General features: G+C 38.4%; 1 protein-coding gene across 2 annotated transcripts in view; it reads left to right on the forward strand.

The window, feature by feature from the left end:
- The window catches only part of Sec24d (SEC24 homolog D, COPII coat complex component), a 119,349-nt gene that overhangs the window by 25,278 nt on the left and 70,241 nt on the right, over positions 1–23,830 (forward strand). For both annotated transcript variants that reach the window (XM_045143098.1, XM_045143100.1), the window contains exons 7-8: positions 2,037–2,148; positions 8,329–8,456. In XM_045143098.1, the coding sequence (XP_044999033.1) occupies positions 2,037–2,148; positions 8,329–8,456 (240 nt within the window). The remainder of the gene's footprint in view (positions 1–2,036; positions 2,149–8,328; positions 8,457–23,830) is intronic.

Here is a 23,830-nt window from a genome sequence, read left to right on the forward strand (position 1 = left end):
CCATATTGTATATCTGTCTTCACATGGGTGCTGGGGAGTCAAACCCAGGCTGTCTGGCTTTGCAAACAAGTACCTTTAACTGCTGAGCCATCTCCTAAGTTGTTTACTTTTTTCTCTTACATACAAGATATGGATTTAATTAATAATGATCACTTGCACCATTGTTTCTTGGTAAACAGTGCCTATTAAATTAAAAAGGGATAATTTAAAAGTAATCCTTTTGGAAATATAGTCTGTTGAAGACTTTCATCATATATTTTCTGTGTATTAGACACATGACTGTCATTGTGGCTTTTTCCTCACCCACACTTGAAATTATTCTATTGACTGAAATGGTTAAAATAGATGTTAATAAGATGAGCCTGACTAACTGTGTAATCAAAACAGAGACTATACTTACTGTGTTATGATTTTCCTGCATACTCTTTATCTCTGTCCATGGTAGCTGTAGTCTCTCCTGTGTTAGGCTTTGGAACACATTCTGTATCTTTAATATTTCTAATTACTCAAATCCTGTGGAATTTGGAAAGCAGACAGATAAAGATTTAAAGTCAGACTTAATCTGTTACCAATATTGTTGGAAACGAGGCTAGCACCATCTGGGTGGGGTGGAACTACAGGGAGTTTCAGAGTTTGGTGAAGGCAGTTTTCATATTATTAATGGTTTGTTTAGGCATATAAAAAAACTACATGGGCCAGACATGGTGGCACACACCTTTAATCCCAGAACTTGGGAGGCAGAGGTAGGAGGATTGCCGTGAGCTCGAGGCCCTGAGACTCCATAGTGAATTCCAAGTCAGCCTGGGCTAGAGTGAGACCCTACCTCGAAACCACCCCCCACAAAAATAACTACATGTCTTTCAACTTTTTTCGTTTCAGTATAGACATACCTTGTTTTCTCCCACCCTTTGACTCCCTTTTAGTTCTATTTTTGTTTTTCATTTTCCTGTGTTTTTTTCTACCTGCCTCTTCTGTAGAAAGAAGGCAGGAGAAGATACAGAGGATAGAGAGAAAGATGAATTATTAGGATTCATTCTTGTTTCATTCTAAGGTTCATGCTACTCTCTTTTGCTTGTAATGTTCCTCCATAGATAGTCACAGCAGGAAAACTTATTTTTTTAAAAAAAAAAAAATCTCTTGCAGTCTTCAGCAGCAAATGTTTTTAGTGGAGAAATTATATTCTCAAGTCAGATGACAAAATCTGGAGACCTATGCTCCAGTTGATTTCTAAACAATGGGAAAATGCTCCTCATGAGAACGTTTTGCATTCTGTATGGAGAAACATGAATGGCAAATTAAAGATTAAGAGGGATTCTGAAGAGAGAAGTTAGCTTAAAGTCATATATATTCTAAGTCATTTCTTCTGAATTTAATGATTTGTAGTCTTGAGGTTTTCTCTGATTGCAAAAAAAAAAAGTTTTTAAAGTTTTAATTTCTTTTCTTCCTGGAATACTTTATTTTTATTTTTATTTTTGTTCATTATTTATTCATTTATTTGAGAGCTACAGACACAGAGAAAAAGACACATTGAGGGAGAGAGAGAGAATGGGCGCGCCAGGGCTTCCAGCCACTGCAGACGAACTCCAGACGCGTGCACCCCTTTGTGCATCTGGCTAACGTGGAACCTGGGGAACCGAGCCTCGAACTGGGGTCCTTAGGCTTCACAGGCAAGCACTTAACCGCTAAGCCATCTCTCCAGCCCTCTTCCTGGAATACTTTTGAAGTACCCACCTATGTTCATAGTAACTAAATTGAATAAAAATAAGTTTCTCTGAAGGTTCACAGAGTATTACAGAATGCAATTGGAATATTTGGAAACTGTGGGCTTAAGACTGTGAAAGTAAGCAGTGAAGGAAGTGGAAGTTTGATAGACTCCATGAGCATTTGATTAGAAAGGAAACAGAAGAACTTAGAAAATGTCAGCCCTCCATATAAAGAGAGAAGGAAGGAAGGGGAACATAAGCTACTTAGTGGGCCCTTAATTGAGTTCTGGGAAGACATGTAATCTAATTTGCTCTTGATGTCTTGTCTGTCAGATACAAGTGATCGAGAATGACAGAACCACCAAAGGAGGACAGATTTATTCCACCAATACCAGAGGCCAGATCCCTCCACTGGTGACTACAGATTGTGTGATACAAGACCAAGGTATTCATTTTCAGCAATCTTTTTAAAGTTTTTAAGATTTCTCACTGTTGTTAAGGCAAATATCCCTTTAATAATACTAATAATGGGAAACATTAGTGTAGCTGAGCTCAGATCAATTTCCTATTTGTCATTAAAGAACTTTAAAAGTGCTCTTAACAGAATTATATTCTCTGCTTATAGTATTCTAGAGAGCTTCTAGTGATATATAATATACTGTGCCTCTTTAGGAAGAGTTCAATTTTGATTTAAAGTTTAAATGAGCATTCACCACTTTGGTTGAATTTGTGCACTGTTGGAAAGCCACAGGGCCACATGCAGAGCACCGAGGCCTGAACGCCTAAGAAGTCAGCTGACCTGTTCGATCCACTATTGCTTTCAGTAGATTCTCTAACATTCTGGATTTTGGTTTGCCACCTGTAGATGGGATTGTAGGAATGTTGAGCTCCATTTCTCTTGACTCTGCAGCATGCTGCTCTCATTTTAATATATCTGTTAGCTTCATGCAGAGTGACTCTTCCGGAAAGTATATCACCTTGTTGTTTATGGCAAGTTAAAAATGCAAGCTGTTGGCTGATCCTGTAGCTTAGTTCTTAAGCTATGCCTACTGTGCATAAGGTCCTGGGTTTGGTCTCCAGTACCATAAACAGCAGAAAGAGAAAAAAAAGAAGGGAGGGAGGAGGAAAGAAAGGGAAGAAAAGAAAGACAGAGAGGGAGGGAGGGAGGGAAGAGAAGAGAAAACAAAGCAAACAGCCTCCTGACCCAACCCTGAAGTATGATCAACATAGAAACAAGCATTGTTTCATCTAAGAGTTGTTGAGCCCCCAGGTCCTAGTCCTCAGCTATGCTGCCGTACAGATGTCCTGGTGGAGTCAGCGACACGGGGGAGCTGTGTCTGGGGAATTCATACTTCCCTCCTACCATCTGCATGAGCCTCCCTCATGCCCTCGCTGAGCCTGGTGTCACTCTTGGTAGAATGCGAGCCCTGAAACCTGTCCTCAGGAATGATGATGGTGTGGGCACACACAAAGGTGTGCGTACATGTGCGTGTGTATGGGGCACAGCACGAGAACAAGCTGAAACCAACTAGAAGCACTACTGATACTAATGTTAAAATAATGTACGTCATGTTTAGGCTTAGCTGGGTCCTTTCAAGTTTGCTTTCACAGCTACTAGGTTAAATAGTTTGCACTATTTTTGCAATAAATTCACGGAAAACCTAACAGTTACTTGTTTTTGTTTCTTACTATGTGTATATAAACTAATACTGAAAGTTTGGCATAGTGGTTTTTCACCTCCTTACATAGCTCCTAACAGGCACAGAATGCTGTAAGTCTGATGAAGATGATGTGAATGATATTTTATAAAGTTATTTTGTATGGTGTTGATTTTGTTTTGCCTCATAGTATGTCAGCAAAAAAAATAAAATAAAACTTCTCATATTTAAAAAAAAAAACAAATAAAATAATACAGGTCATTTTAGTCAGTATCCTAAAATGATTTGCTCTATTCCTGTTAGTTACAGACTGAATAAAAGCTACTTAGATGAATTTATATTTGTAAAGCTTTATGAGATGGTACATAATAAGTTGAAATTGATAGTTTTTTTTTTTTCCCACCGTTGTTGACCTATATAAATGACAACTTTATTTCAATTTAATAGCTCTACATGGGCTTTTTTAAAAAAATTATTACTTTTCTTTAGTATTTTGAATAAATATTTAAGTGTCAGAGGCTCTTTTTAAACCTCTTCAGGATCCTCAGCTGAATTGCTAGACCCAGTGGTCACAAGGCCTCCAGCCACTGCAAACAAAGTCCAGGTGTACGCACCACCTTGTGCTTCTGGCTTTATGTGGGTCTTGGGGAATTGTACTTGGGTCTTTAGGCTTGGCAGGCAAGTTCCTTAACTGCTAAGCCATGTCTCCACCCCCCACCCCCACCCCTGTGCATCTTGTTTGGTGAAGTTTCTTCATTTCTCTTCCAGGACACCAGCTTTCCCCTTGCCACCTGCCCCCCATCTCTTTAGCTTCTTTTTTCTTTTTTAAAAAAAGTTATTTATTTGACAGAGAAAGGGGATAAAGAGAAGAGAGAAAGGGAGAATGGGTACATTAGGGCCTTCAGCCACTGCAAATGGACTCCAGACACGTGCACCTGGCTAACATGGGTCCTGGGGAATCAAACCTGGGTGGGTCATTGGGCTTTGCAGGCAAACACCTTAACCACTAAGCCATCCTTCTAGTCCACTGCTTTCTTCTTTTCTCCTCTTCTGAATGCTTCATGTTGGAGGTTCCTGGGGCTTAGTCCTTGGTCATCTTCTCCTCTTCTTCAACCACAGTTACTCCTTTGTAGTTTACCCTACTTCCTGTACCATTTCTATGTTCAGAATTCCCAAATGTGCATCTCTAACTCAGACTTTAGTCCAGTCTCCCAATTCACATATCTAATTGTTGCTGACTGGTTCATAGATCTTCCAAAGTAGACATGTTCTTACCCAGATCTTTCTTTTTTTTTTAATCTCTGCCAACACACTTCTTAAAAATTGTTCCTTCTAATGAAGACAGGGAGAAGGGTAAAGATGGTACCAGCACATGATGTATCTATACAAAGTATGTTCTTATTAAAAAAATAAGATAAAACCCTTAAGGCAAAAAATAGTAAAGTGACATTAGTAAACTCATATCAGTACTAGCAATAATTGTGAATAGATTAAACAGTCTTGTCAGAACAAGGAAAATCAAGGCTCAACACTGTACAGAGATATAATTTACATAAGAAAATAAAATGCTGAGTTTAAATGGTTGGGAAAACAAGGTGAGTGGGCATGATAATAAATGGATGGATTTTTTTTTTTACAAGTTGGTGAAAATGTTCTAAAATTCTGTTAATGACTATATGACATACATACACGGAAGCCCTTAAATTGTGGGTGAATTTTGTATTATATGGATTAAATTTTAGTAAAAGTTACAAAAATAGGATGTTGAATATGTCTGTTACAAAATGAGTAAATAACTTATGGCATGTCTAGTTAGTAGGATACTATAAGTATGTTGCAGCCTGTACTCATATCCTATTTTATATTTTATATCAAGTTAAAAATTAATATGTATAATTATGTATAGTGTGGGTATAGTTTTAAGTAAAATGATAGTTGGATAGACATGATAAATACATAGATAGATTTTTTTCAAAGCTAAGAAGAGGACTGAAATATAAAGCAAGTTGTTAACCATTTGGAGGTAGAATTGTACAGGCTAAAAGGAGGCTTTTTCACTTTGTGAACTTTTGAGGTAGTGTTATTTGGAATTATTTTTACCTTTTTTTGTATTTTTAATTAAAATCATTTTTAAATATTCTGTAAAGACTTGGCTTCTGGAATACTTGTCAGACCCCATCTAAGGATGTCTGACTATACTCAGGACAAACTCCAATTCATTTAATATACAGATAACTTATAATTAACTCTTCATTTTAAAATATAGTTTAAGGTATGAGAAGTAAATTATCCCGGTTGTAGCCTTGTGCATATGTTACCCAGGAACATACTTCTCATCTAGATTTTCCAGAAGGAACTACCTTCTCTTCAGTGGAAAATCTTACCTCTTGCCTTTACTAGACTTACAAACTATTTAAAAATGTAGAACAATAAAACTTGTTCTCCATTTTTAAAATTTAAAATTCAGACAATGAAGTTCTACTCAGTAATAATAACTAAGGAACAAAATATGCAACAATATGGGGCAATCTTAAATTCATATGCTATGTAGAAGAAATCAAACTCAAAAGACTGTTTATTATTTGATTTCATTTGTGTGTTTTCTGTCAAGGGTACACCAATAGGGATGTAGGGATGGAACTATCAAAAGTTAAAGTGGGACTGTGGAGACAGCTCAGCAGCTGAGGCACTTGCCTTCAAAGCCTAACAGTCCTGGTTCACTTCCCCAGTTTCCATGTAAAACCAGGTGCACATAGTAGTACATGCATCTGAAGTTTGTCTGCAGTGGCTAAAGGCCCTGGCGTACCCATTTTCTTTTCTGTCTCTCCTTGCAAATACATAAATAAAAATAAAAACAAAACAGTTAAAGTGGTAGCAAAGGGGATTTGTTTGTAATGTTGGAACTTTTTTATATCTTGTTTTTTTTATAAGTTTTCTGATGCGTGCATTTGTTAAACCTCATAGAATTATACACAAAATAATGATTTTTAATTTATGAAATTTTAAATAAATGTAATTTTAATGGAAAAAAACCTGTTCTATGTACCAGTAGCTTTTCACTCTTCAATGATTGCAGTTTCAGAATGCCTCTAGTTCCCAAGAATAAAATTCCTGCATATCTGCATACCACATCCATCATGTCCACCAACACATACATCATTGTATCCTCAAAATATATTCAGACTCTGCCTATTTCTCCCAACTGTGCTACTATGAAGTGTGTCTGAGCCACCACTATTTCTCTTCTGGCTCCTGTAGTAACCTCCTCTAGGGCCTCCCTGTCTCTGCTCCCCTCCCATGGAAGCCATTCTCCACATAAGAATGAGATGAAGTCTATTTCAGATTATGATACCGCTCTCTTCAAGCCCAGTCCTGGGTCTGCATTTCAGCTGGAGTAAAACTCAGAGGGCTTAAATGGTGTGAAGAGGCCACATGGTCTGGACCTGTTCTTCCTCTGAATTCTTCCCCAGTTTCTGGGCCCCACAGCAACTCCCACCCCACTACACTGCCTCGGCTCTTCCTATAGTAGACAAGACCCAACCTTCCACCTAAGTCAGTGGGATTGTCTGCCTTCCTTCCTTCCTTCCTTTCATCCTTCCTTCCTTCCCTCCCTCCCTCCTGTCTTCCTTCCTTCTCTCTCTCCTTCCCTTCTTCCCTCCCTTCTTCCTTCTTTCCTTCTTTCCTTCCTTTCTTCCTCCCAGTGTTTACTCAAATTTTACCTTTTAAATAAGACCATCCCCACAGTGTGTAAAATTATAATATGCCTCCCACTCTCTGTACCCCTCAACCAAGTATTTTTCATAGCATTTATCATATTCTGTGGTTTCATTTTCAGTGTCCATGACCCCTGAAAGAATCTAAGCTCTAAACAGAAATACCTAGGGCAGTGCAAAACATTACTATAAAGCTAATAAAAGATTATTTGCTGATTATATTCTTTTGGTCTCAAAATATTTTACCTCAAAATATTTTAGATACTAAACTTTTATCTCAAAAGTTTAGATAAGTAGGCTGCCTGGAGGTCAGGTCTGTAATCCCAGTTACTCAGGAGGCTGAGGTAGAAGGATTATAATTTCAAAGCCTATTGGCTATAGTCAGTGATCTTGGGCAATTTAAAAAGACACAGTATCAAAACAAAAAGTCGTCTGGGAGTGACGGTGCGTGCCTTTAATCCCAGCATTTGGGAGGAAGATGTAGGAGGATGGCCATGAGTTTGAGGCCACCTTGAGACTACATAGTGAATTCCAGATCAGCCTGTGCTAGAGTGAAACCCTACCTCAAAAAAAAAAAAAAAAAAAAAAGTCCCTGGGGCTCGCTGGCTGGCTGAACTAGGTGAATCAGTGAGCTCAAGTTCAGCATGACACTCTGTCTGTCTGATTAAAGAAGACATCTGACCTTTGGCTTCTGGTTTCTGCAAACATGTGCATACATACATGCATACTTGCCTGCAAACATGCCAACACATGTGAACATGTGCACACACGTCCCACACATACATATGAAAAACAGTAAAATGCATTCATATTTAAAAAAAGGGATAATATGAAATGCTGTATATATGCTTACCCTCCCATAAACAGATGTGTTATAGGAACAGACATATTGGTTGATGTATTGATAGAAGATACACAGGTAGAAGAGTGATTGTGATCCCAAAATTTGATTCTTTTGTGTTTTTATGCTTCTTAGTCTTTACTCAAACCCTCTCAAGTCTATATTAAGGCTATTCAAGCCTATAGAAAACAGTAACAGTGTAAAATACCTCTTTTATATCTCTCCAGTAGAATTCAAAGTGTTTTAAATGTCCCTGGAATGTAGCTTTCAGAATTTTACAATACAATTTTTTTTTTTAGAAACAAGGGAATTGTTACCAATAGGATTATTTTCAAGTACCTTTATGAGCATTTAAACATTTTAACAGCTTTTTTTGTAACTGATTTTTGAATTTGTCCCTTGAAACGTTTCAGGCAATGCTAGCCCTCGATACATTCGTTGTACCACATACTGCTTCCCCTGCACTTCCGACATGGCTAAGCAAGCTCAGATTCCTCTGGCTGCTGTCATCAAACCCTTTGCCACGATTCCTTCAAATGAGGTAAGAATGACAAGTAACAGTAATTTACCTATTCCAAAATTATTCTTCTTTTACCATTGTTTTTCATATACACGATTGCATATTCCAGGAGGCTGGAATAAACTTCAGTAATGCAAAAGCATTTAGTCATTCAATTCACTAGTAGATTGGAAATTTCACCAACTTTATTTTGTCATTTTGTATGGCAAACATGGATGTACTGGGTTGTGTCTGGCCTGTTTAATACTGCATAGAACACAAAATATGTGGGCAAACCACATAGCAAGTGAGGAGGCCTAAGGCCTAGTTCATGTCCTGCCATCATGTTGTTGGCAGATGTTATCCTCCCGTAGTCCTTGGTCCTACTACATTTGCTCTAATAGTCAGTGGGCCAAATGACCATAAACTCAATATCCAGAAACATGAGGTAATAAATCTGCATGTGTTGTTAGAGATACACCCCATACATAGTTGACTGAGAAGTTACAAGAAGTGGTACACATTTAAATTATAAGATATTAGGAAGCTGTTTGTGGTTTTTGATCAGGACATCAAGAAATAACCCGTGGTACCCCTCACTGCTGCCATTCCTTTGTTAAATGACAGATACTGCACAGGGTGACTCGGGTACCATAGGAGAGTGAGTCAGATCCTATCACATGTAACACGGAAAAGAAACTACTCTAGCTACAACTTTGATACCACCCACCTCAGAAGGCCAGTCAGTAGTCCCAGCTCCCCTCCCAACACGTATCTGGTGATCCTTCAGGAAGGCTGACGTAATGTACTAATCACCGCATCCGAAGTTGGGGAGTGGGTCTGCAAGAGAGCTGTGCTTCCTTCCTTGGCCTGGGATGCGGGTAGAGCACCATGAAGGAGGAGAGGAGGGGCTGTGGCTATTGCTGTATACTTTACCTCCCCAGAGGGAAGGAAGAGAGAAAGTGGGCATCTGTGCAGACACTGGCTTAAAAACCCTTTAGACTGTCATCTCTCCTCTTAGTAACAGAGAGAAGTGGGAAGTGTGTTTCTTGGGGAAAGCCCTGAGCTGTTTTTCAAAGGCAGATTTATATGTGCTGTAGGTTCATATTTTCAGGTCAAAAAGTACATTCCTTACCTTATTTATTTTAAATATGCTATGTTCTGTCATGCTGCCAGAAATTTCCGACAGCACTCCCAACTTCTCTTTTTAAAATCAAAATACTTAATGGGATGAGGGAGGCCAACATGTATTGAAGCATAAATGCTGCTATATGCAGTATGTGTGCATACATTTTAAATTATAACCCAATCAAAACTATGTATTAACCTGGTATGGTGGTGCACGCCTTTAATCCCAGCACTCAGAAGGCAGAGGTAGGAGGATCACAGTGAGTTTGAAGCCACCCTGAGACTACAAAGTGAATTCCAGGTCAGCGTGAGCCAGAGAAAGACCCTATCTCGGGGAAAAAACAACAACAAACAAAAAACAAACTATGTGTTAGCTATTTTCAACATTTCAACCAGAGAAAATATAAAAGAATTTCATGGTAAACTCCTATATAACTGCCACCAAAATACTAAAACTAATTCTTACTTGTTTTGTTACACGTCTGTCTTTCTTAGAAGCATTTCTAGGTCAGTTTCAGTTCACTTTACTCAAGTGCATGTCATTAATTAATGTCCAATATTTGCCTACAATTTTATTTTTCCTTTTGAGGAAAAAAATCTATTTATAATGAAATGTACATCATTTTTCAGTTCTGGTGAAACCCAAGGCCACATGTATAAATTGTGTATGTTTTAAAGTCAGTAGTCATTTAGTTGTAATAAATATATACCTGTGTAACATTGACTCCTGTCAAAACACAGAACATCATCGTTTCCCTACACAGTGGCCTCGTGCTCCTTCATAGTCACTCCAGCCCCTGTGCATGGCCTCTCTTCTTTGGCAACCAGTCTTCTGATTTGTTCTATGATATATTTGTTTTAGTAGCCTAGTGTTTCATATAGCAAGAATGGTAGAGCATGCACTCTCTTGTGAAAGGTTTCTTTACCTCATCACAATGGTTTAGAAAGCCACCATATTGTTATATATGTCAATTGCCTCTTTCTTTTTTAATCTATTATTATTAAAACATATTTCATATGGATACATCATGTGATGGTACCCTCTTTTCCATTATCCCTGTCACCATCCCATTGGAGATGTATTGTGGGAGCAGCAGTCAGTTATTTTTTTGTGGGCGGGGGGAGGGAATACCTATGGGCATGATGTCTCAACTTGTGGCTCTTATAATCTTTCTGTCCCCTCTTCCACAAAATTCTATGAGCTGTGTGAGTGTGTTTTAAGTCTAGTTATAGTAATGAGCTCTTAGGCACCTCTGGATCTCTGCTTTAGCAGGTGTTGAGTATCCTCAGGGTTGTCTGTTTCTTTTTAATTGCTGAATATTTCCTTGTGCTGAGACATCACTTTGCATACAGGATCTTCTCATGTATCTATATGGCCTCTTTCTACATTTTGGCTCTTATGAATAAAGTTCTTTTGAACATTTTTGTGCAAGTTTCTGAACAAGTTTTGTACATGTTTCTGTGAACATACACTTATTTTCCTTGAGCTAGTATCTGTGGGTAGATTACAACCTCATAGCTGACCTGAAACTCACTCTGTAGTCCCAGACTGGCCTCAGACTCACAGAAATCCTTCCCTCCCTAGTACTGGGATTAAATGCATGGGCCACTATGCCCAGTTTTGTGTAGCTTTATAAGAACCTGTCAACCTATTTTTTAAGTAGTTGTCATTTCCCAATCCTAACATCATGTCAGTATTCCAAGTGTGGAAATCCTCTGTAGCACTTGGTATTTTTATTTATTTTCAAGCAGAGAAAGAGAAAGTGAGAACGAATGGGTTCATCAGGACCTTCAGCCACTGAAAATCAACTCCAGATGCATGTGTCACTTTGCGCATCTGATTTTACATGGGTATTGAAGTATTGAACCCAGATCATTAGGATTTCCAGGCAGACACCTTAACGGCTGAACCATCTCTCCAGCCATCTCTGAAGCTTTTAATGTTAGCAATCATGATGATGTATATGGTAGTATCATTTGTGAGATATATTTTTATTTCAATTTTTGTGTTGTCTGCATGCTGTTTTTTACTTTCCTTCAATGAGTGTGTCTCCATGCTGCTCTTCACAGAACTGCTTCGAACTTTCAAACAGCTGTGAAACAAAATATAGTAATAGAAGAAATATTACTGCCACTGTATATATCAACATTGATATACATACAGATTATAGAAATACAAAACTTTTACAACATAAATACTCAAACTGAGGAAATTTATTAATATGCCCTAGCACTAGGGAAATAACTCCGTGGTAAAGTGCTTGCCTTGAAAGCATGAGGACTTGTGTTTGATCCCCAGAACCTATGGAAAAATTTGGGGGATGGCAATACATGCTTATAATCTCAGCACTGTTAAGACAGAGACAGGCAGATTCCTAGGATTCACTGGCTAGCCATTGTAGCATTATTGGTGAACACTAAGCCAGTGAGAGACTCTGTGTCAGAAAGTGGACAACGTTCCTAAGGGTAAACCCCAGATTGTCCTCTAGTCTCCACATGCACACACTCACACGTGCATGTGCATACACATGTGCCCACACACTGTGCACACCATATACACATGGGCAAAAGGAAATGTGTCTGGAAAATCCATGGGCCCAGCTTCTTGGAGAGTAGGGTTACTACCAGTGTGCACTCTGCCTTGCCTCTGTGATCTGGTTTTCAAAATCAGGAGATGACTTTTTGTCTTAAAGCCATATATAAAATTTAAAATATGGTAGGTAGCACTTATATGTCTGTCAAAATTGTGAGCACGTGGGATTTGTGCCCCTGGCAGTATCATTGTGGGTACTCCTTTCCATGGTGGTGAACCATTCTTTCCTCCTGCAAAAAACTGACCTGAGACATACAGTGGTTTACTCCTGACACCTGATTCTTTAATCTTCTTATTATTGTGTTAGTATTAATAATGAAATTAGGGCTGGAGAGATGGCTTAGCAGTTAAGCGCTTGCCTGTGAAGCCTAAGGATCCCACTTTAGGGCTCGATTTCCCAGAACCCACTTAGCCAGATGCACAAGGGGGCGCATGTGTCTGGAGTTTGTTTGCAGTGGCTGGAAGCCCTGGCTTGCCCATTCCCTCTCTCTCTCCCCTCCCCCCACTTTCTCTCTCTCTCTGTCGCTCTCAAATAAATAAACAAAAAAATTTTAAAAATTAATGAAATTATCCACTCAGTTTTTTCTAAATATATCTTTTCTTTAGGGAGATTTTTTTTGGTGCTGGAAAAAATGTTTTCAAACATTAATTCAACTCTTCCCCCAAATGCATGCAAACATTTTGTATCAGAACTGAATGGATATGGTTGTCATACAGACAATAAACCATGATAATTCCCTCCCCTCTCCCACATTCCCCTTTACAACTCCATTCTCCATCATATGCCCTCCCTCTCTCCATTAGCTTCTTTTTTTATTTTGATGTCATCATCTTTTTATCCTGTTATGAGGCTCTTGTGAAGGTATTGCTAGGCACTGCAAGGTCATGGATATCAAGGCCAATTTCTGTCTGGACAGTTGCATTGCAATCAGTCCTACCCTTCTTTTGGCTCTTATATTCTTTCTGCCACCTCTTCCACAATGGACCCTGAGCTTTGGAGGGTGTGACAGTGATGTTTTAGTGCTGGACACTCCTCTCTCACTTCTTCTCAGCCCTGTGTTGCCTTTTGGGTCATCCCAATGGTCAGTGCCATCTGACCAGAAGTGAGAGTAGCATTAATATGTGAATATGAACAATAAGTGTAGTGCTTTCAGAACAATTTGGTGAGAGTAATATATGCATTTATCAGACAAGAGCAGGCTTTATACCTCTAAGGCTCATGACCTCCCCTGCCATAGGCTTTTGATTAGGTTTTCAGTGCTAGGCATGTATTACCTCCCACAGAGTGGACCTCCAGTCCAATTAGAGAGCAGTTGGTTTCCCCTAGAGCGCATATGACACCATTGTACCTGTTTGGTCATTTGGTATGTCTGGCTAACCTTGAGGCTTCCAGTGTCCACTGTTTTCAATGCTGAGCTGCATGCAGTGCAGCTTTTTCCAACTTTCAGGTGGCTGGTCTACAGGGAAGGTTTTCAGGTCAGCACCAACTTGATTTCTCAGTGACCTTGCTGCCCAGGCATGTGAAGTCTTTAGCAATGAGGATTTACTATCTGTTACTTGTGGCAACCCAAGGGCCTTGGCAATAGCCTGCAATGTTTTGGAGGCAACAGGGACCTCCATGGCCAACAACTCACTGGAAGATATCTCATCTCTGGCACTGAAAATTTTCTACTAGCAATCTATGGCTTCTAAATGTGCTATTATCCAAAACAGTTGATTTTCATATGTCTTATTCAGAATATTTTGAATTTTAATTGACCCTCCCCCAACCCTTCTTTTACTCAGTCTCTTCCCCTGACCTCACTTAGGCCATTCTATTACCTGTAATCTGTTCTTCTACTTAAATATATACAATATGGTTCCTAAAGTCCTTCCCTCTCCTCCCTCCCTATAGTCTTTTTCTATCTCACTGGCCTCTGCTGCCGATTTTACACATACAAGTCTAAACATTTGTAGCTAGGATCCACATATGAGAGAGAACATGTAACATTTGGCTTTCTGAGCCTGGGTTAACTCACTTAGTATAATCCTTTCAGCTCCAAACATTTCCCTGGAAATTTCATTTTTCTTTACTACTAAATAGAACTCCATTGTGTAAATGTACCACATCTTTATTGTCCATTCACCTGTTGAGGGACATCTAGGCTGGTTCTATTTCCTAGCTATTGTGAATAAAGTAGCAATAAACATGGTTGTGCAAGTATCTCTAAGATAGTGAGAAGAGTCATTAGGATATTTTATATGTGTGTGTGTGTGTGTGTGTGTGTATACACATAGATAGATAGATAGATAGATAGATAGATAGATAGATAGATAGATAGATAGAGATATAGTTTTAATTTGCATTTCCCCAGTAGTTAAGGATGCAGAACACTTTTTTAGATGCTTATATGCCATCTGTATTTCTTCCTTTGAGAACTCTGTATTTACTTCCATAGCCCATTTTTTTAATTGGGTTGTTTGATTTCTTAGTGTTTTGTGTTTTGAGTTCTTTGTATATTCTGGATACTAGTCCTCTGTCAGATGCACAGCTGGCAAAGATTCTCTCCCATTATGTAGGTTGTCTCTTTGCTGTATTCACAGTATCCTTTGTTGTATCAAAGCTTTATAATTTCATAATATCACAGTGATTGGTTAGTTGTTTTATTTTCTGAGCAATAGGGGTTATATTCAGTAAGTTATTACCTATGCCAATATGCTGAAGGGTTTCCTCTCCCTTTCCTTTTAGAAGTTTCAGAGTTTCAGGTCTGATATTAAGGTCCCTGATCCATTTGGACTTCATTCTTGTGCATGGAGAAAGATAAGGATCTGTTTCATACTTCTGCATATAGATATCCAAGTTTCCCAGCACCATTTGTTAAACAGGGTGTCTTTTCTCTGATGAATATTTTTGGCATTTTTGTCAAACATCAGATGGTTGTAGCAGTCTGGATTAACACCTGGGTCCTCTATTCTGTTCCATTGATCTATATGTCTGTCTTTGTGCCAGTAACATGTTGTTTTTGTTACTATGGCTTTGTAATATAGCTTAAAATTGGGTATGGTGATACCATCAGCCTTATTTTTGTTGCTCAAAACTGTTTTGGCTTTCTGGGGTGTTTGTTTTTTTGCACTTCCAACTGAATTTTAGGATTTTTTTTTTCTATTTCTCTGAAGAATGCCCTTGGAATTTTAATGGGAATTGCATTAAATGTATAGATTGCTTTTGGTAAGATTGGCATATTTGCAATATTGATTCTTCCAATCCAAGAACATGGGATGTCTTTCCATTTCCTAGTGTCTTCTGCAATTTCTTACTTGAGTATTTCAAAGTTCTCATTGTAGAGATCCTTCATTTCCTTAGTTAAGTTTATTCCAAGGTACTTTATTTTATTTATTTTTTGAGGAAACTGTGAATGTGAGAGATTCCCTAATTTCATCTGCCACATGTTTGTTGTTAGTATATAGGAAAGCTACTGATTTCTGTGTGTTTGTTTTGTATCCTGCTACATTGCTAAAAGTATTTGTCAGCTCTCATAGTTTGCTGGTAGAGTCTTTAGGATTCTTAATGTATAGAATCATATCATCTACAAATAATAATAATTTGACCTTTTCCTTTCCAATTTGTACCCCTTTAATGAGTGTCCCTTGCCTATTGCTACAGCTAGAAGTTCCAGTATTATATTAAATAAAAGTGGGGACAGGGGACACCCTTGTCTTGTTCCTGAATTTAGTGGAAAAGCTTCAAGTTTTTCCCCATTTAGTATTATGTTGGCTGTAGGTTTGTCATAAATAGTGGTTATTATGTTGAAATATGTTCCACCTGTTCCCAGTTTCTGTAGGACTTTTACCATGAAGGGATATTGGATTTTGTCAAATTCCTTTTCTACATCTATTGAGATAATTATGTGATTTTTGTCCCTCAGACTATTTATATAGTATATTACATTTACTGGTTTGCATATGTTGAGCCATCCCTGAATCTTTGGGATAAAGCCTAGTTGATCAGGGTGAATAATCTTTCTAATATATTCTTATACTCTGTTTGCCAATATTTTGTTGAGAATTTTTACATCTATGTTCTTGAGGGAGATTGGTGTTTATTTTATTGTTGTTGTTGTTCTGTCTTTGTCTGGTTTTGTTATCAGGGTGATGCTGGCTTCATAGATGGAGTTTAGTAGAATTCCTTCCTCTTCTATTCTGTGGAAAAGTTTGAGAAGCAGTGATTTTAGTTCTTTCATGAAGGTCTGGTAAAATTCGCCATTGAACCATCTGGGCCTAGACTTTTTAAATTGGGAGCCTTTATAACTGCTTGAATCTCCATACTTGTTATAGGCCTATTTAAATGTTTTATCTCATCTTGATTTAATTTTGGTAGGTCATATGAATCAAGGATGTCATCCATTTCTTTAAGATTTTCAAATTTAGAGGTAAGTATGTTCTTAAAGTTATGTCCTTATGATTTTCTGAATTTCTTTGGTGTGTATTGTAATGTTACCTTTTTTTTTCTCTAATTTTATTACTTTTGTCTATTCTCTATTCTGGTCAACTTTGCTAAGGGTTTGTCAATCTTCTTTATCCTTTCAAAGAACCAACTCTTCATTTCATTGATTCTTTGGATTGTCTTTTTTTGGTTTCTATTTCATTAATTTCTACCCTAATCTTTATTATTTCTTCCCATCTATTGATTTTTGGTTTGCCTTGTTCTTCTTTTTCTAGGGCATTAAGGTGAAGCATTACATTGTTTACTTGTGAACGCTCTAATTTCTTAATATAGGCACTTAGAGCTATAAATTTCCCTCTTAGGACTGCATTAATGTGTCCCAAAGGTTTTGATATGTTGTGTTCTCATCAGTATTTGATTCCATGAATTTATTGACTTCCTTTTTGATTTCTTCAATGATTCATTCATCATTCAGTAGTATATTGTTTGATTTTAGTCTCCATGAATTTCTGTATGCTCTATAGTTTTTCTTGTTGCTGATTTGTAGTTTAATCCCATTGTGGTGAGATAAGAGTACAAGGGATTATTTCAGTTTTCCTGTATTTGTTAAGATTTGCTTTGTGTCCTAATATATGGTCTATTTTGGAGAATGTTCCATGTGCTTCTGAGAAAAATGTATATTCTTCAGCATTTGGATGGAATGTTATGTAGATATCTTTTAGGTCCATTTGTTCCATGACATCATTTAATCAAGCTATCTCTCTGTTTACTTTTTGCTGGGATGACCTGCCAATTGATGAGAATGGGCTATTGAAGTCACCCACAACAATTGTGCTTGGTGTTATCTGTGATCTTAACCCTACTAGTGTTTCTTTGATGAAATTGGAAGCTTCTATGTTAGATGCATATATGTTTAAGATTGTAATGTCCTCCTGTTGGAGTGTTCATATAATCACTATAAAGTGACCTTCTTTATCTTTCTTCACTAATGTTGGTTTGAAGTCTGTCCTGTCAGACTTTAGGATAGCAACCCCTGCTTGTTTCCTAGGCCCATTTGCTTGAAATACCATTTTTTATCCTTTCACCCTAAGACAGGGCCCATCTTTTATTGAGAGATGAGTTTCCTAGAGGCAACAAACAGCAGGATACTGCCTTTTAATCCAGTTTGCAAGCCTGTGTCTTTTATTGGGACACTGAGACCAGTGATATTAAGAGTTATTATAGAAAGATATGTGGTTATTCTTGCCATTCTTCTCATTTTGTAGTGTTTCCTATTTTCCCTTTACTCTCTTGTTTTAACTGTTATTTGAGTATGATTTACTTTTCCTGTTTCACATATGTGTGTGTTTTACCTTCTCTTCAGTGTGAAGGATCCCTTCAAGTATTTTCTGTAGAGCTGATCATAAATTCCATTAGCCTGTTTTTGCTGTGGAATTTCCTTATTTCTCCATCAATTTGGATAGATAGCTTTGCAGGATAAAGTATTCTTGGTTGACAGTTGTTACCTTTCAGAACTTGGAATACATCATTCCAAACCTTTCTGTCATTTAAAGTTTGAGTTGAGTAATCTGCTGTTATTCTGATGGGCTTGCCTTTACATGTGACTTACTTTTTCTCTCTAACTGCTTCCAATATATTTTCTTTGGTTTGCATGTTTATTAGCTTAATTATAACATAGAGAGGCGAGATTCTTTCCAGGTTTTGTCTGTTTGGTGTTCTAAAAGCTCTTGCATCTGCATTCACATTTATTTCCCAATTTGGGGCAATGTTTCTTCTATAATTTTGTTGAAAACGCCTACTAATCCTCTGGATTGAAATCCTCCTTCTACTATATCCTGAATTCTTATGTTTGGTCTTTTCATAGTATCCCAAATATCTTGAAATTCCCATTCATACCTTCCTATTAGCTTGTCTTTCTCTTTGTTGGACTGTATTAGACCTGCCACCTGGTCTTCTACTTTAGATAGTCTGTTCTCTTCATCCATTCTACTGGTGAGATTTTTCATGGAGTTTTTTATTTGACTGACTCTTATTTTTATTTTCAGTGCTAGAATTTCTGCCTGTTTTTTTTTTTTTTCAGTATTTCTATTTCCTTACTTATGTCTTGTAATGACCTTTTTATTTCATTTAGCTGGTTTCCTATGTTCCCTTGGAATTCCTTAAGGAGTTTGTTTCCTTTAATTCCTTTGTTTTCTTCTTTGATTTCTTGGAGCATAGATGCAATCATTTTTTGTTGTTGTTGTTGTTGTTTTGAGGTAGGGTCTCACTCTAGCCCAGGCTGACCTGGAATTCACTATGGATCTCAGGGTGGCCTCATTCTCACAGCAATCCTCCTACCTCTGCTTCCCGAGTGCTGGGATTAAAGGTGTGCGCCACCACGCCTGGCTTTAGATACAATCATTTCTTTTTGAAATCTTTGTCAGGCATTTCATCTAAAACAGTCTCATTGGGGGCCATTTCTGGTGGATTTATAATTTTTGGTGGAATTGTATTGTCTTGATTCTTTGTGTTTCTTGTATTATAATGTTGTGATTTTTGCATCCTGAGTTGATTTGGTACATGGGTTTTCTAATCTGTGGTGCTTTTAGATATCGAAATCCCACTTTATGTACCTTCAGAGTAGGAGCTTATTAAGGTGCCCAGTGTACCTCTTGTGCTCTAATTCAACCAAGAAGTAACCCTAGGTGTTGAGATTGCCTGCTGCTCAAGTATTCTAGTGCGGTGGGTGGAGCAATTTCCTGGCAAATTCTAAAATTCAACTGAGCAATATACACATTCAGTAAAAACCAGCACAGAGTATGCAAGTGTGGGGTTTGAAACAAACAGATAACCTTATAAAGCCACAATCCCTAAGGGTGTGTGTTACTCTACACCCTTAATCCTGTCAGCTGGGAAGCTGAGATTTCTGTTCTGAAATGGGTTCTAGGCCAGCCTGGGTCTGAATCAGACCCTGCCCCCAATAATGATAGAACAAAAAGACAAAGGCCCTATGAATCTGAAAGCATTAAATGCAATAGTAGTCAATCCCCAAGTACACCTTAATTGAGGATGGTAAAGCCAATGAAGCATATGTAACCTGTAACCTGTCCTGACATACAAGGAGAGAGTAACACTTTCAGTGCAGGCCTATGTACCTGATTTTTTGTCAGTCGGCCTCATTGTCTTTTGGGGTGGCTTCAAATCTCACCAATGCTGTGAGTGCCCACCTCAATCCCTCTGTGTTGTGTTATGAATCTGGTGCTCAGATCAGCTTTGCTGGATGCCCTGCAGCCAGGAGCTGAGTGCATCCTCTAGAGGGTCATAGCACTGTCGGATTGGGGATGGGAGAGAGCAGGAAGCCTGGTATTGTATCAGAACTGCTCAGCTGGTCCCGCCTGTGTCCCACTGTCTCCCCATCAGATTTCTAGACTTTGCAAAGAGGCTGATGAGGTTGGAAAATCCCCTTGTTTGGTCTCTGCTCTTGTAGCTGGGTGCTGGGTAAGCAGGTACATGCTTGCCCACAAGCTGCTCTGTGGGATTCTGGCCTATTTCCTCCTTTCTGATAGATCTTAGTCTATTCTGCTTCTCTGCTATGGCCGATAACAACCTTTACACCTTCACTTTTCAGACAAAGTGTATAGTTTGCTGTGATTTTGCACAAATCCCTCCATAGGCTGGATTGGTGTGATTCTTATGCAGCCATCTTACCTGGAAGTCTTATTTTTTTATTTTAAAAATATTTTTATTTATTATTTGAGAGAGAGAGAGACATTGAAAATGGGCACACCAGAGACACTTGCTGCTGCACACACGAACTCCATATGCATGCACCACCTTGTGCACATGTGGCTCTGTGGGTACCAGTGAATTAAACCTGGGCCAGCAGGCTTTGTAAGCAAGCACGTTTACCACTGAGCCATCTCTCTAGCTCTGGTTCTCTCTCTCTCTCTCTTTTTTTTTTTTTTAAGTTGTTTGCTTTAGCCAAATGCTGCCTTCCCTCTAGCCTGAGCCTGGCTTTTTCCTTTTGTGAAAAGTTGTACTGCAGTAAAATCTCAGAGCTTTCTAAAGTGGTGCCATATGAGGTTAAACTGACATCTGACTTCTGAAATATGCCTTGGGGAGAAACTCTGTTTGAGAAAACCACGCACTGTTACTTTAATGTTCTAGAGGCTTTGCATGTGGGCCAGCTAGAGCGCAGTGCTGCTTTTTCAGGTCATGTTCCTGCTACCTCCTCCTTTTTCCTTGGAACTGCAAGAGAATCATCACTCTGAATATACTAGCAGGGATCACTGCCCCTTATATGGAAGTGTCTCCTTAAATGAAGACATTCTCTATTTAAAGGAATACATTAATTTGAATTTCTTGAAATAAAGGTGAAAATAAAGAATATGGAAGGGCCACTAAAGTACCAGGAAGTAGTTCCTAGAGGACATACTTAAGCAGAATGTGTGCTTCTTGTGGGCATTTAACTGGGCTGAGCCTGGGAGAGCTGCTGCCATTAAACATTGTTGCTGAACTAGCCAGACAACTTGAACAAAGTTATAGGGTTTACTTTTACTTAATCTTCACATCAGCCAAACTGTTTTCCCCATTTTAGATACAAGGGAACCAAGGCAGAACTAGATACATTGTTAAGACCAGCAGCTACTAAGCAGAGCTAGGATCCAAATCAGGTAGTGAGGGGCCCCTTGAGTATCCTCTAAATAACCATTCTCAATTCATACTTGCTCTCTCTTTCTCTCTCTACTTCCCTTTACTTCTGCATTCAGCCCCATATTCATATAGCCAAATGCCTTTCTGACATCTCTCCTAGGTACTTCATAGAAACCCCAAATTTAACCTGTTCAAAAGTGAATTTCTGATCTCTTTGATGGGTTCATCCTTCCAAAAGACAGCATCATTTTCTAATGGTTTAGGTTAGAAATTAAAAACTCAGGCTGGAAAGTTGGCTTAGTGGTTAAGGTGTTTGCCTGCAAAGCCAAAGGATACTGGTTCGACTCTCCAAGACCCACGTTAGCCAGGTGCACAAGGGGGCACATGAGTCTGAGTCTGGAGTTAGTTTTCAGTGGCTGGAGGCCCTGGTGCACCCATTCTCTCCCCACCATCTCTCTCAAATGCATAAATAAAAATCAAGTTTAAAAAAACTGAACAATTAGAGTTAAAAAAATATAAAATGGAGGACAAATTGGTTTTAGGTTTTTATAATCAAGGAAATGTTTTACACTGTATTCATTTTAAAATTATTTATTTGGGCTGAAGAGATGGCTTAGCGATTAAGCACTTGCCTGTGAAGCCTAAGGACCCTGGTTTGAGGCTCAATTCCCCAGGACCCATGTTAGCCAGATGCACAAGGGGGCACATGCGTCTGGAGTTCATTTGCAATGGCAGGAGGCCCTGGTGTGCCCATATTCTCTGTCTCTGTCTCTCTCACTTTCTCTTTTTCTCTCTCTGCCTTTCTGTGTTGCACTCAAATAAATAAGTAAGAATAAACAAAATAAAGTTTTAAAATTATTTATTTGAGGGCTGAAGAGATGGGTTAGCAGTTATGGCACTCACCTGCAAAGCCAAAGGATCTACGTTCAATTCCCCAGGACCCACATAAAGCCAGAGGCACAAGGTGGCACATATGTCTGGAGTTTGTTTGCCGTGACTGGATGCCCTGGCATACCCATTCTCTTTCTCTCTCTGCCTCTTTCTGTCTCTCAAATAAATAATTAAAATAAAATACTTTAAAAATATTTGTTTCAGAGAGAGAAGGAAAGAGAAAGAGGGAGAGACTGAAAGAGAGAAAGTATGTATAAGAACTCCTGGGCCTCTAGCTACTGCAAAGGACCTCCAGATGCATGCATCATGTGCATCTGGCTTTACATGGGTGCTGTGGAAACAAACCCGGACCAACAAGTTTTGTAAGCAAGCCCCCTTAACCACTGAGTCATTTTCCTCTGAAGTGTCTTTCTTAAGGGTTACTTTAATACTGCTCACCATATGCATAACATTTTTTCAGAGTAATAAAGTGCTCTGATTCCACTCAGATCTGACTAATAGTGCCATCATCAACATCAATGTTTAAAAAAAAAAAAAAACCTTCTCAATAGTGTCCTGATTTGGCATCTACCAAAGACTTTTTTAAAAGTTGGTTCCATTGTTTGACAGAACCTTTTTTAAGTACGCCTTGTGTTAGCAACGGCCTATAAAAATAAACCTTACCCAGTAGTTATTATCAGAGCATGTTCCCTGCCAGCATTTGCTTTGGAGATACCAGCTTCTAAGGGCAGGGATATGTCATTATTGTTTAACGTTCCATACTGCTTATCATAAATTTTAAGTTTTAAAATGTTTTAAGGCAGATCCATTTCCACATTCAAGATAGTTAACCCTGAAGGATTTGTTTATCAAATTACAACTACTACTTTTTTGTTTCTTAATTTTGTTTTTGCTTTTGATGCTGTCTTAGAAACTGCAAAACAACTAATGATTGTAATACTTAATTTTACGTTTTCTTTCTTTGAAATGGGAACTCTTTAACATGGCGTGCTTACATCTAGTTAGGCATGTACTAAACAGTATCACCTGTAAACCAGACGGTAGAAAGCTCTTACAAGCAAACATAGGAACATCTGTGTGTACTTCTAGATCATAACCGAATATTATAATTTGTTTTCTTACCAAATTTGCGAAGACAGGCTTTACCTAAGGCTCTAAATCTCACCTGTTAATCCCCTACTTTATGGTAAGAGCTGAACTGGGCCTTAGAATTATGGGGGGGAAAATGAGTCTTTAATTAATTAATTTATTTATTTAAGAGAGTGACAGAAACAGAGTGGACATGGGCATACCAGGGCCTCTAGTCACTGCAAACAGACACCAAATACATGCTCCATTTTGTTCACCTGACTTTACATGGGTCCTGGGGAATAGAACCCAGACTGTCAGACTTTGCAAGCACGTGTCTTTAACCCCTGAACCATCTCTCCAGCCTACCAATGATTTTTGACTAGGACCTAAGGAAAATTTCAAGACTATGGTTAATAGTTTCCAGTGGGGGGAAAAAAAAGGTTTTAATGAGGACAATCCCATTCTGTGGCATTTAGATTCAGGAAGTGTTTTACCTAAGATGTGATTCATTAGTCATTGTTGCAATTCTTTCATATATGAAGGAGATACTATTGGAAAAGAGAAAGAATGGATGTTAGAGAGAGTTAGCCAAAATGGAAATAACTGTCAGATATAAACCTAGTACCAAGATGTTCCTCCAGGACTGGTCTTGACATCCGTTGCCTGGGGAAGGAATTG

The sequence above is a fragment of the Jaculus jaculus genome, chromosome 2 (genome assembly GCF_020740685.1).
Source record: "Jaculus jaculus isolate mJacJac1 chromosome 2, mJacJac1.mat.Y.cur, whole genome shotgun sequence".
Classification (NCBI taxonomy): Eukaryota; Metazoa; Chordata; class Mammalia; order Rodentia; family Dipodidae; genus Jaculus; species Jaculus jaculus.